Source organism: Antedon mediterranea, chromosome 1 (genome assembly GCF_964355755.1).
Source record: "Antedon mediterranea chromosome 1, ecAntMedi1.1, whole genome shotgun sequence".
In the NCBI taxonomy this organism is placed as follows: Eukaryota; Metazoa; Echinodermata; class Crinoidea; order Comatulida; family Antedonidae; genus Antedon; species Antedon mediterranea.
In genome coordinates this window covers 23,384,940-23,398,505 of record NC_092670.1, presented here as the reverse complement: position 1 = coordinate 23,398,505, position 13,566 = coordinate 23,384,940, and the positions used below count along the sequence as shown (strand labels likewise).

At 33.9% G+C, this 13,566-nt stretch overlaps 3 protein-coding genes across 4 annotated transcripts in view; 1 reads left to right on the top strand and 2 right to left on the bottom strand.

The window, feature by feature from the left end:
- LOC140063491 (uncharacterized) overlaps positions 1 to 4,343 on the bottom strand; it is a 76,222-nt gene extending 71,879 nt beyond the window's left edge. The window contains exons 1-2 of the mRNA XM_072109833.1: positions 4,116 to 4,343; positions 3,335 to 3,490 (exon numbers count right to left, since the gene is read on the bottom strand). Coding sequence (XP_071965934.1) covers positions 3,335 to 3,428 — 94 coding nt within the window. The 5' untranslated portion in view covers positions 3,429 to 3,490; positions 4,116 to 4,343. The remainder of the gene's footprint in view (positions 1 to 3,334; positions 3,491 to 4,115) is intronic.
- Positions 4,344 to 4,358: 15 nt separating this feature from the next.
- On the top strand, positions 4,359 to 9,404 carry LOC140063493 (adenylosuccinate lyase-like). Its single transcript, XM_072109836.1, has 10 exons — positions 4,359 to 4,591; positions 5,404 to 5,607; positions 6,031 to 6,155; positions 6,309 to 6,527; positions 6,625 to 6,715; positions 7,141 to 7,358; positions 7,464 to 7,554; positions 7,722 to 7,811; positions 8,275 to 8,451; positions 8,814 to 9,404. The coding sequence occupies exons 1-10, from the start codon at positions 4,451 to 4,453 to the stop codon at positions 8,898 to 8,900; spliced, it is 1,443 nt and encodes a 480-aa protein (XP_071965937.1). The 5' UTR covers positions 4,359 to 4,450; the 3' UTR covers positions 8,901 to 9,404.
- Positions 9,385 to 13,566, bottom strand: part of LOC140063492 (uncharacterized) — a 24,810-nt gene continuing 20,628 nt past the window's right edge. For both annotated transcript variants that reach the window (XM_072109834.1, XM_072109835.1), the window contains 5 exons: positions 12,973 to 13,177; positions 12,659 to 12,734; positions 12,095 to 12,161; positions 11,680 to 11,840; positions 9,385 to 11,238 (listed from right to left, as the gene is read on the bottom strand). In XM_072109834.1, coding sequence (XP_071965935.1) covers positions 11,121 to 11,238; positions 11,680 to 11,840; positions 12,095 to 12,161; positions 12,659 to 12,734; positions 12,973 to 13,177 — 627 coding nt within the window. In that variant the 3' untranslated portion in view covers positions 9,385 to 11,120. The remainder of the gene's footprint in view (positions 11,239 to 11,679; positions 11,841 to 12,094; positions 12,162 to 12,658; positions 12,735 to 12,972; positions 13,178 to 13,566) is intronic.

The window sequence follows — 13,566 nt, the reverse complement described above, 5'->3', positions numbered from 1 at the left end:
CACCCTGAACATTGTACAAAAGTCGGCCAAATTAGATCTTTAAAACCACATTGTGGTTTCAAAGGAAGTATTACTATCATTAATACACATGATTAGGTTTAAAGGAACACCATCCATTTAAGTTCAATATATCGTATGGATTTACCTTTTCTAAACAACATAATTTTTTGTTATAGTAATAGTATTGCATATGTTTTTGGTTTCAATACAGTTTGAATGGTATCTAGGTATCTAGCAAAATCTTTGAATTGAACAAGCTGACAGTTGATTATTTTTTTATTTATGCTTTACTAAATAAAATACATTTCATCAAATAATATGGTACTTTTTTTCCTCAAAATGAAATCACAATTTGAGTAAAAAATAAATTTCCTTCTTTCAAAACATGCAGAAAGTTAAATTTGCTCAGTGACTAAGTTCTATTCCATATTTACCTAATCTAAATTTATTTCAGGCAAACCACAGTTTAAATGGGTACCAGATAATTCTCCACTTCTCCTTGTACAAAAGCAGTACACTATTGGTTTAAACTTTGACCTGGACACCAAAGCTTCAAAGCACACTAGATTGGCTGTTTTGTGACATAACAATAGTAAGCAAGCCTATTGTTATCCTAAACAATTGCAAAGCATTCTTTTAGATATCCCTGTGTTCCCACACTTTCCAGCATGATACATCAGGGAAAATTTTCATTTAAAAATTTTGTTTAGCAATATTGCTAATCAAACTGATTTTTAAGTCCAGAAACATAGTTTTGTATTGTATTTTTTGCTACACAATTTTCAAAATGTGTAGCAATAAGGTTGTTTTGTATAGCTTTTTGCTACGCTACACTGGCGAAAATGTTCCCTGCACATACCTCACAAAAACACTCAACAGACGTTTGGTTAGGACTATGTCCTATGAGAATACAAATAAATATTGATGCAAAAAAGGAAAAAAGAACATTAATAAATAATAGTTAATATGACTTAAAAAAGAACATTAATCTTTAAGTATTCAATTTTAGTTTTAATTGTTCGACAAACAGATTTTAATTATTACACAGCTGCAGACCAGAACACCCTTATGACGCTAAAACAATAAAAGATAATCTCCAACCTTGGTCTTTCATTCCCCATTTGCAAATTTGTGTGTCACCAAAGTGGGGTTGATTCCGAAAGTGCACATCTACTTTTTTTATTTCTAATAAAAAACACACTATTCAGGAAAAATCTTGATAAATGTGTAACTAACACTGTATTATACTATAGTAATAGTAAACTAGCGAAAATGTTTACATTATTAATTTAATGAATATGAAGTGTTTTGCATTTTACCTATATAATTAGTATTTGTAGTTACCAACAGCCATCAACAATGTACAGTACTTTTCTTAATCTTTCTACCCAGAGTTACTGTACTTTAGACTTTCATTAAGAGGGATTTAACCTTTCAAAATTGCAATAAGATTTGAAATTAATGAGAAACATGGCAGGTTCATACACTTTACATTTAACAAGGTTAGTTAGTGTTTTTTTAATGCAATCTAGCATTAAACATAACAAACACTGCAACTACAAACAATAACTATCCACAAAGTTGAAACTCGAGGTAAAATGGAGTAACTGTACATTTATCCCGAGTTCTAATTGTGGTATTGAGTAAGTATGAATTTTCCTCATAAGAAATACAATCAGCGGCGTAACGCAGAGGTCTGAGGACCCTGGTTAAATGGCCCTCAAATGCTGGAGGTCTTGGGTACGGTGTTTTAGCCTTTTTTGACATATTTTAATGTCTGTTTTTTCTTCTTAGTCCTGCTTAAGGGCCCCCATAAGCTCCGGGGCTCTTGGATTTAGCCAGTGAGCACTCATAGCCGTTACGACACTGAATACAATACTCTGAAGTATTGCAAACACTGAGTGAGATGGCAATTTCCAAATTCAACAAGAAGAGTTTGGGGTAAGCGCCAATGAGAAGTAAAAATCCACATTGTCATGTGTCAATAAATTGTAAAAACAAATAGGGAACTAGTAAAAACCAATTATATTTTAATGATCATTTAGAGTCAACTTGTGTAAACCAAAATTTAGATAAAATACCAGAACATAGGTTTACAGCTTACCCACTAATTGTATTTGCAATGGATATGGTTGAATATTAATGAGTTTCAACTGTAACTATGCGATTATGATTTTTACAGTTTATACTAAATGACAAACATTGGTCGACTTTGTATAGTGCTATTATAAACAATGTAATGAGATAAAATACCAGAGCATAAATTATGTTCTAACAAAACAAAAAAATTGGTCTTCCTTGTCAAAGATCCCTTTTATATGTGCCAACTTCATGGTTTTGTAATAATTATTATAAATAATGGCCGAATAGTATACCCTATTTAGGACACCACTATTCATGGGACACTTCTTTATATCGGGACACTTTCCCTCAAATGACAAGAGGAAATGTAACACTACAGCCAACCCCTTTTCAGGAGATATCATTAAGGGACACTGTTGGGTAATTTCTTTTGTGCCACAGTACTAAATCTCTGTCTACACTATCAAACTAGTCTGACAAAAAAAAGTTTGATGTGCCCAAATATGGTAGAGATATGCCCAAATATGGTAGAGATATGCCCAAATATGGTAGGGATATGATATCATCATCTCCATATATATGTAAATCACATTTTGTCACATAAAAGTTTGATAGTGTAGAAAGAGATTTCACCACTGGATAGGCTTTTTCAATGTAGACTGTATTGTATCTGGAGCAAAGTACTGAAACTAGAAAGGCAGCATTTTGCAAAGTCAGTAGTTTCACTTTATGGGTAATTAATAAGCAAGATACTTAGCCTTTAAATTAAATACTTCCTACATTCTTGCTTTAAATTATTGACCAATGAGTAATAATTCTGATAAAATAAGACTTAAATACTAATCCATACCACCACTCCCAGATAGACTCCACATCTTTAAGTAAGTCAGTGGATTAGGATTAAGATCTACAATGTCAAGGTCACTGGTGTACACATCATTTTTATATCAGAAATTAATAAATCTTTATTACCAAACTAGATTACTGCTTCCCTGCAGATGGATATTTTTTCCACATGTTGTTAGTGCAATATTTTAAATCCTGCAACATAGTAATGGATCAATATTGACTACATTAAAGTCTGAGGAATTTAATAGTTTTAGTTTCAGGTTAGAGAAGAGAATTAAATTAAGTAAATATCTTTTTGTGATGAGAACAACTTTTATATAACACTTTCTCAGGTGAACGTCAGCATGTGATTTGTAACATATTATGATGAATAATTTTAATACTGTAATTTGAAAACACTTACTTGACTTTGACTTGGTGAATTTTGCAACAATCTTCATTACCATGGCAACATCTTCTTGACGGATGGCCTGTAATAGATCTGTATCCTTCCCCATTACTTTTAAATTAGCACCGTTTAATTATTTTTAATTCCGATAAAATTCCCTCAAGACATTGGCTGAAATTAAAATTTAAAAAAAAAAGATAATTTATTTGTATTAATTAATAATTAATACAGTATAATTCATTGGACTTTCATCATCTATACGTAAACATGCAGTGGGTAGGCCTATACAGTAATGCAACAGCGGAACCCGAGAAGTTGGCGGGTGGGGGACTGCTGCACACAAAAATCTATTGTTACCATCCATCATTCATACTTACTAGCCTATCAAATGATAAACAAATTGAACAAAAAAAAACTTCCATACAATTGCAAATTACAATATTAATTCTGACTTGTCAATTTTCAATTTTAGCCAGGATATTATTTCCTGAAACTACAGTACCGACATTCCTGTAGTGTAAACAATTTTCTTTTTTAATAAAATAAAACAAAATTAGCCTATTCTCCTAGGCCCTACACTTTTGGGTTGGCTTGCCAGATGTGTTGAGTTACAGTAGACAACACACCCCCATTTTGTCATAGCTCCACAGTGTTGTGTGGATGTGTTAAACTCTCTGTGTACCTCTCATCAGCAGCAACAGACGATCGTCCACAAACAGCTACACCACATACACAACAGGGGCACAACAGGCAGACTAAAAAAAAACACACACAATTCATTTAATAATTGACTTACCACACCATCAGAAAGTAGTTACTGTGTAAACTTAATATCAAAACACGTTCAATACAGGATGAAAGAAGTCATAATTATCCAAGAAAAGACTGAGCCTTACTTCTAAAGTGGAAAGTTTACTTCTCAATATCAGCTCGAACTCGAATCGCAGATGATCAAAAACATTTTGTGACACCCCGTGTTATTTGTGATAGCGCCCTCTACCAATTTAAATTGCCACATTCTTTCGCGCGAAACCGGTTGCTTCGTGAGACTCCGCTAATTATAATACTACAATTGTAAACAAAAACTTTCTTTGAAGAAATTATTGTAAAGTAGAGCTTTAAGTGCAAAAAATGGAACGAGAAAGCTTGAAGAAATATAGGTCACCACTAGTGGCTCGTTATGCTAGTGAGGAAATGGCTTTTAATTTTAGTGAACAGAAGAAGTTTACGACATGGCGTAGGCTATGGCTGTACTTGGCGAAGGCTCAGCAGGTTGGTAGTCAGACCCATGTGTAACGGCATCACTGCAATGTCTAGGCTCGATAACATATGTTTATTGTTGTGCGCATTTTGCAAATTGCACAAGAATTTACTTGTGCAATTGTTAATTAAACAAGAAAACACTTTCGCAATTGATTTTTTGTTCAAATTGTGCAAGAAAATCATTCTGCTTAATTTAAAAAAAAATTTAATCAAGATATTTTTTTTAATAAAAAAAAAAGGTTTTTTAATATAGATAGTTGTAATTATTAATTATAAACATTATGTATGTAGCTTTTTGGTTTTTTTTTTACTAACTTTTTTAGTCTAGGCCTACTGTAGATAGATGTGAATCAATTTTACACTTTTATTGCTAAGAAAAGAAATGGGTGTGTGTATATTTTGTCCTGGTAGTAACTAAGTTTAATAGTGTCGGGCACAGTATGGTTAGACCTTTTTGTTCTCACAGCATTATTTCACAATCATGGCAGATTCATTCGTTCATGAAATTTATATCAAATCTACAGTATTTATTAAAACTTTATTTCAGAAATTAAGTCATAGACTTAATGCAGTACAAAAACAGAACACACACATTTTAGACTGCAGCCTGGCAGCTAATTCCAAATGTGTGTGTTTAGTAGACCCTGTACCATTTTAGACTGCAGCCTGGCAGCTAATTCCAAATGTGTGTGTTTAGTAGACCCTGTACCATTTTAGACCCCTGGGACTTTTATGTTGTGTCCAAATCCAATTTGAAATTGTCACCCTTAAATTTTTTATTGGTTTATTATTATGAATTATTATTTTTTATTTTTGTTTAGACCTTAGGTTTGAATATTACGGATGAACAGACCTCGGAGATGCAGGCAAACATCGAAAATATTGATTGGGATATGGCGGAAGAAGAAGAAAAAAGACGGCGCCATGATGTCATGGCTCATGTCCATACATTTGGTCAATGTTGTCCGAAAGCATCAGGAATAATCCACCTTGGAGCAACATCTTGTTATGTAGGAGACAACACTGTAAGCCAAGTGCTTAAATAAGCATGTCATCTGCACTCATCATAGTCAAATGAACCTCCATTTTTCCCAAAGTGCCCTTTTCAAACTAAAGACAGCAGTAGAAGTGATGGTAAGACCTACTGGTCTAGCCTGTGCTGAAAACGAAACCCCATGGCTATGGGCTTGTCAACAAATAATTCTAGGTTTATAATTCAATTTATTAGGCCTACTGAAACAAAAATAGTAATTTTGAATCAGAATCTTAATTACAAATGCATATTTATAGACATTTGAAGTATATATATTTCTTTACTACTGTATTTAGTATACTGTAATTTTCTGACTTAAATTTTATTTTATGAGGCTTCATGGTATATTAAAATATGGTAACAACTTTGTATCAACATCTAAATTATGTTATCCAACTCAATATTATATTTAAAGGACTTGATAGTTTTGCGTGATGCGTTCAATATAGTGTTACCACGCCTAGCAAGATGCATTCAACGGCTGTCAGTATTTGCCGAGAAAAATAAGAATCTTGCAACTTTGGGTTTCACGCATTATCAGTGAGTAACGAAACTTGTTTGCAAAATAATACCAAATTTTTTAGTACTCAACTTGCCGAAAAAAATGTTGGTTAATGAATACTCAGCTTGTCAAAAAAAAAGTTGGGTTTTTTTTGTAAGTTTATTTAAATGTGTACTTTTTTTTACAAATAGGCCAGCTCAATTAACCACTGTCGGGAAGCGAGCTTGTCTTTGGATCAGTGATCTTTGCATGGACTTACGAAATTTGACTCGTGCAAGGGATGACCTTAAGTTCCGTGGTGTGAAGGGAACGACAGGAACGCAAGCAAGTTTCTTAGCGCTTTTTGAAAACAATTCGGAGAAAGTAGAAATGCTGGATAGACTTGTTACTGAAATGGCTGGATTTAAACAGTTAGTACTATTATTTTAAAGTTGTGTTCTCATTTTCAGATGCTTTCTAAACAAAATTGTGAATGAATGATTTTTATTTATTTTTGTTTGTTTGTAGAGCTTACATAGTGACTGGTCAAACATACAGTCGGAAGGTGGATGTTGATATTCTTTCAGTGTTAGCAGGGCTGGGAGCAACTGTTCATAAGGTAAGTATAATGTTGAGATCTTCTTCTTTCTTCAGCCCATACTGCTGGGCAAAGGCCTCTCCCAACTGGTGACAGATGTTCCTGTCTTTCGTAAATCTTGGCCATGCTGTGGTGATACCGATCCGTCTAACGAGCTCATCCCTCCATCTCAAATTTGTCCATATAATAATTGTCACTCCGTTGTCATCGTGTATCCTTCCTACCAACCTCCATTTTACACATTTTGCTGTCTTTACTCCATCATTCACTTCTTTTTCTGTCCCTCTTCGTATACCCAAGCATCATTTCTAGATCACTCTACATTTTCAGTATTAACCACTGCTATACAAGCGTTACCTTTTTAACATGGTAAAACATCCAATGTATGTAATACTATGGTGTATTCAAGTAGCAATAAATAAGTAAATCATTATTATTATTGTTAGATTTGCTCTGATATTCGACTACTAGCCAATCTAAAGGAACTTGAAGAACCATTTGAGAAGGAACAAATAGGATCCAGTGCCATGCCTTATAAAAGGAACCCAATGCGTAGTGAACGTTGCTGCTCCCTGGCTAGGCATTTGATCACTCTTATAATGGATCCCCTGCAGACACATTCTGTTCAATGGTTTGAACGCACGTTGGATGACAGTGCAAATAGGTAAGGAGAAAATATTCAAACACAAATATAATATTATACAAGTATTTAATTAAGTTTCCCTTGTCTGTTATATTACTGTACAATTTTATTTTGTTATTGTTTTAGGAGGATTTGCCTTGCGGAAGCATTTCTCACAGCAGATATTCTTTTGAGCACATTACAGAATATCTCAGAGGGTCTTGTTGTGTATCCAAAGGTATGTAGTATTCACATTACCATCAGTGTATCTCTACCAGCATTAATATTGAAAGCAAAGCTTACCAGACTGTTCTAGGAGAAGATGTGATGGTCATGGTTCAATTATTTCCGGATTTTTTTTTGTCTTTTGAAAAACAAATATGTATAATCTTTTGTACTCTCTAGGTAATTGAGAGACGGATCAAACAGGAGCTACCTTTTATGGCTACTGAGAATATTATCATGGCCATGGTTAAGTCTGGTGCAAGTAGGCAGGTAAGGGATTGTTTATTCACAATTTATTCTTTATACTGGGTAGCCTCTTCAATCTAAGACTGTTCTCTCAGAGGGCCCAGTGTATGATGAGTTTGTGTTCGTGGAGGTAACCCCCTACTTGTCTCGAAAGATGTACTAGGTTCTTTAAAGTGATTTGATATGAAAAATCAACTCTGAAAAGAATCAAATCTTTCATGTGTTGGCACAGTAAACTGTTTGCTTGTTTTTTATATTCCCACTTGTAGAGAGTTAAAAGCTTTCAAATATCTATATAACCATGGAGGAATTACTTAGAAATAAATAATTACCTCATGATATAACCATAGAGATATTACTATAATATGTATATGATATAACTTTCTCAAGACCAGACCTTTGGATTAGGTACAAAAGGTCCTAAATAATTTCTGTGGCAGCTGAAAGCTGTTCAGTTTCCCAGAGTGTACTATTTGTCTTCCTACAGGAATGTCATGAGGAGATAAGGAAACTTTCCCAAGAAGCAGCTGCAGTAGTCAAGCAACAAGGTGGTGAAAATGACCTAGTTACCCGCATCAAGGCCTCGTCATATTTCACCCCCATCCACAATAGTCTTGACCAGATGCTGGATCCATCATCATTTGTTGGCAGGTCACCAGAACAGGTTAGATGACTATATTTTAGAGCACTACTACTCATTTTTGTAAAAAGCTTATATATACAGTCTCTCCCAAAACCAGACTCTCTGAAAACCAGAAACTCTCCCAATACCAAACAGTCCCAAATTCATTTTTACTATTAAAAACACATTCCGAATACCATATTTTCCGGACACCAGACATATTTGGCCAGCCCAACGGTGTCCAGAATTAGGAAAGTTAACTGTATATATATTGCACCACAAGGCATAGAAGCAACCTGTTTTTATTAAGAACATTTACCATTCAGAATTGATTAGATTACGTGTAAAATTAATCAAAATTTTATTATAATGTACGATAATACTGACTGATCTCTTTATTCCAGGTTACAAAGTTCCTAGCAGAAGAGGTTCAACCAGCATTGAAACCTTTTGCGAGTTTCCTTGATAAGATATCCGAGCTAAACTTGTAAGTCCTAGGCCTACATTCAAAGCATGGTAGGGACCCACAGGGTTTATCTTTCAGGCTGGGTTGCCTGGTGCAGCACACCTCTTGGAGGAATAAACAAGGTTGGAGGATATGTCATAAAACGTAATGGTTCAGTATATAGTATCAAACAAAACAAATGTTTGTTGAAAGATCAAAATTATAAACATACTTTTATCTTATATTCATTAGATCAGTACTCTTATTTATAGTACCGTTTTTAAAAGATATTTTGACTAAATCAACATTTAGGTGTTAATAGTGAAGTATAAATATGCATTAATCATCAATTCATTTCCTTGCAACTCATTAGTGGAATACAGTATATACATCTTTTTTCTGTTCTACATCCCAATGTCATGCCGTTGCAGATTATGGGATCCAATTTCCCAATAAGTAGTCTGCTATTCAAATCGATTGTTGGAATACTTTATTTTTATAAAAGTGTTAATTTGCTATACAAGTACAGGGTGTTGTAATTGTAATAAATAGCTGAATGCTTCTGTATTAAACTGTTAATCTAAATATACATTCAATTAATAAATGTATCGAATGTAACCTGTGTGAATGTTCCTTTAGCACGATATACATATATGTTAACACGGAAATCAACTGTATTGCGCAAATATATATTGACAAACATATGTTGATATAAAGTTTGCGGTACACCACGTAAATTAGTTCTGAAAAGAGCTGTTGAGTTTCTTGATGTTTCGATAAATATGCTTTGATTGTCCTCACTCCCGAGTGCCGCAAACTTTAATAAAAATTATCAAACACTTGATTTTGCCATGCAAACCTTCAAACGACATAAACGCAGAACTGGAAGAAACTAAATGCAACTGAAAATTTTGACCAGTATCAACAAATTCAATATTACCATGGGTGCTAATTCTGTTCAGTTGCTTTCCAGTCAACAGTGGCGGATCCAGGATTTTGAAATAGGGGGACCAGGGCCTAAAAATGGCCCCTCCTTGTATCCTTCCCTGGTCAGGTTAACATATGCCACTGCATATGAACTTTATCAATTACAAACTCTACACATAAATGGAAGGTACTATTGTATAGTACTATTTTACTATTCAATAAATGAACATTAACAATTGTGAATACATCTTTCATACAGATATGAGATATGGAAAATCTTATAAAAAATCTTAGAATGATAATATATTGCATACTCAATTGCATACATACATAACTATACAGTACAAGCTTAGTTTAAATAATCTAAAACAATATTTCAAGGTGTTATACACCACAATAAGATATATTTACCCAACACCTTTTACATTAATTAACAACTTTTCGGTGAAATGTAACAATAGCTCTCTTTAAAAACAGTGCACAATGTATGTTAGTATAAAAAAAACATTTAACAACATGATTTTCATTAAGTGATTTCAAATCAACATTGAAAATGAATGTAAAATCACATTTGAATACAGAAATACATTTAATGAATTAATCAACTAAATAGTACTGTATAAAACATTTGATTAATTTTAAACAAATATTGGTTAATCCATTAAACATAAAAGTGCTTATTTTTTTGGTCAGATGTTTTGCTCTACCTTAATATTATTTCAGGTATAAATAAAATATTTGATCAAAATTTAGGTACTGAAAATAAAATGCTCCATAAAAAAAATTGCATTTTACCATTCATGTAAAAAAGTGGTAGTGATATGATGTCATCATGTCCATATATGGATTTGATAGTGTAGACAGAGCTTTAGTCAACATAGCTAGAGCCAATCTGTGGTTTTACACAAGGAATTTATTCTAGTCTTGTTCAGATTCATGGATCTTCCTTTTCATCTATTCATTCATAATCACTTTTCCAATTGAAAAGGATAATGTATGTGCCCATATATGGACATGATGATGTCATATCACTACCATATTTGGGCACATCACACTTTTTTTGTCAAACTAGTTTAATAGTGTAGACAAAGCTTTAAAGTACATAGACTGCTTGTCATTCACAATACAAATGTCCACAATTGTTGCTATATGTACCAATTTAATACCACCTTGGTATACTGAACATTTGTAGCATTACACAAGCACCTGGTATGACTGATGCCCGTTCTTCCTAGCCACCACTTTTAAGCATCTGCATATTACATACATGCTTCACCAGCAAAAGGTGGTGTCTGACAGCTTTCCTCTAGTCTCTGACCGTTTCCTCTTTCTCCATGGCTCAAGACAATCCATATGATTTCAGAAGAGCATCTGGAGATGGCTCACGACCTCTGAACTGTTTAAAGACTTCTGTGGGATGTGTTCCACCACCTAGTGCCAGGACAGTGTTTCTAAATCTAAATAAACAATTTTAATAGAATAAAAAAAAAAAAAAAAAAATGAATGATGCTATTATGAAATTCAATAAAAGTGATATGGCACAATGGTAAAGGGTATTGGACTAGCATGCAAGTGACATGGGTTCAAAGCCTGTTTGTGTTTATTCTCATTGCCTTTACTGAAGAGGTCATCCAGTATAAAGAAGAAATAATCCAAAAATCAAATTCATTGTTCGTCATTATTTATCGAGTTGAATAACTAAACCTCTGTCTACACTATCAAACTTTATGTGACCAAAAATGTGATGTGCCCATATGTGGACATGATGTCATATCACTACCATATTTGGGCATATCACTACTATATTTGGGCACATCACACTTTTTTTTTGTCAAACTAGTTTGATAGCGTACGCATAGCTTTAAGAAGCTGAATTAATAGTCAGCATATTCCCTTACCTTAAGCCTGTCACTGCTAATGCATCCCTATTTTGCAAGCCAACTTCTTCAAATGCTTCAAAGGCATCCGCAGACATGACCTCGGCCCACTTGTAAGAGTAGTATCCAGCGGCATATCCAGAGGCAAAGATGTGTTGGAATGAGCACGGAAAGCGATCCTCCTATAAGAAAAATAATTGTCAGTGTTTAGTAGGATTTGATTTGATTTATTTCGATACCATACCATACATGAACCAACAGGCAATCATTTTGTATGGTGCCAGGGATAGCCCTCTAAATCTTAAAAGGGAATTTACATCCTGAGGTGTCCCCCATATGGATATTTAAATTACTGGGCATTTATGGTTCACTGCACAAAATCGTGAATATGCTTACTGTACTGAAATCTGTATAACTAATAAATATGTTGGCTTACCTGAAGTGGTTTTATTACTGTGTATTCGTCAGCTACTCTATTCATTACATCTTGCCACGGATCAGTGCTAATAGCAGAAACAAAAATCAAGTTATTATTTGTGTTGTCAGAGAAATAACAAGAGGCCCTTTACTGTTTTAACTGTTTTAACTATTCTGTTTTAACTGTTCTGTATTAACTGTTCTCTTTTAACTATTCTGTTTTAACTATTCTGTATTAACTGTTCTCTTTTAACTGTTCTGTTTCAACTGTTCTCTTTTAACTGTTCTCTTGTAACTGTTCTGTTTCCACTGTTCTCGTTTAACTGTTCTCTTTTAACTGTTCTGTTTCAACTGTTCTGTTTCAACTGTTCCTTGGTTTGTTTCATGTTAATCAACAACTTTAATGATTTAGCAAATTGCAAATTATGCTGGATAAGGTTTCCAAGTCTTCTGCCCTTTAGGAACAGATAACTAAAGTATATCATTCCTGCTAAAAACTTTTCCCTCAATCATTGTATATATATATGTATTGAATTTAAGCTCTAGCAAGCTCATATTGCTGAAATATTGAACTAGTTAATACCTTGTATGTAACTCCATATCAAGTCCAGAAAAGTACAGTTGGCGTAGCATCCCTGACCCAGCCATGTACTTACGAGCTGAAGAAAGAAAAATCATATTAAAAAAAACTGTGGAAAAGATTGCCCCAATTGATTTATTTTACAAATTGGAAACAATTTGATATTGTGAGGTGTAGAAAACTTAAAGCTCTGTCTAGACGGACGAATAAAGTGTCCACATTAGGCAGTGATATGTCATCATGTCCATATATGGGCACATCACATTTTTTTTTGTCACATAACATTTGATAGTGTAGACAGAGATATGTTTGTTTACCTTTGATAAGCTGATCAAATAGATGCCTAGGCAATGGTTCCCCTGTTCGATAATGTCCACTTATTAACTTCATTGTATCCTCATCATAAACCCAATTCTCCATGAACTGTGATGGAAACTCAACAGCATCCCATTCTATGTTGTGAATACCAGCTGCAGATGCATATGGAACCTTGGTTAGCATGTGCTGTAGACCATGACCAAACTAAACAATAAAAGAAATATACAAGGATTAAAATTGCAAACAAACTTTAAGCTGTATAGAACAATGGAGGAATTATAATTTCTCCATGATTTAACCTTTGACCATCAGTTACTAGTATTATACGACAAAGGAACTGGTTAAATCATGGAGGAATTCCATCTTCCTGTGTCGAATAGACTAACTAGTAACTTTGATTTGCCACAAAGGAACTCCTTTGGGACACTTCTATTCGGGGAAAACTCCTATTAAGGGAACACTTTTCCGAGAAACAAACAACTAGACAATGTATCATTTAACACTACAACCTTTTCAGAAGACACCCATATTAAAGGGAAACTAGTATTAAAGGGACACCCATATTAAAGGGACACCACTATAAAAGAGACACC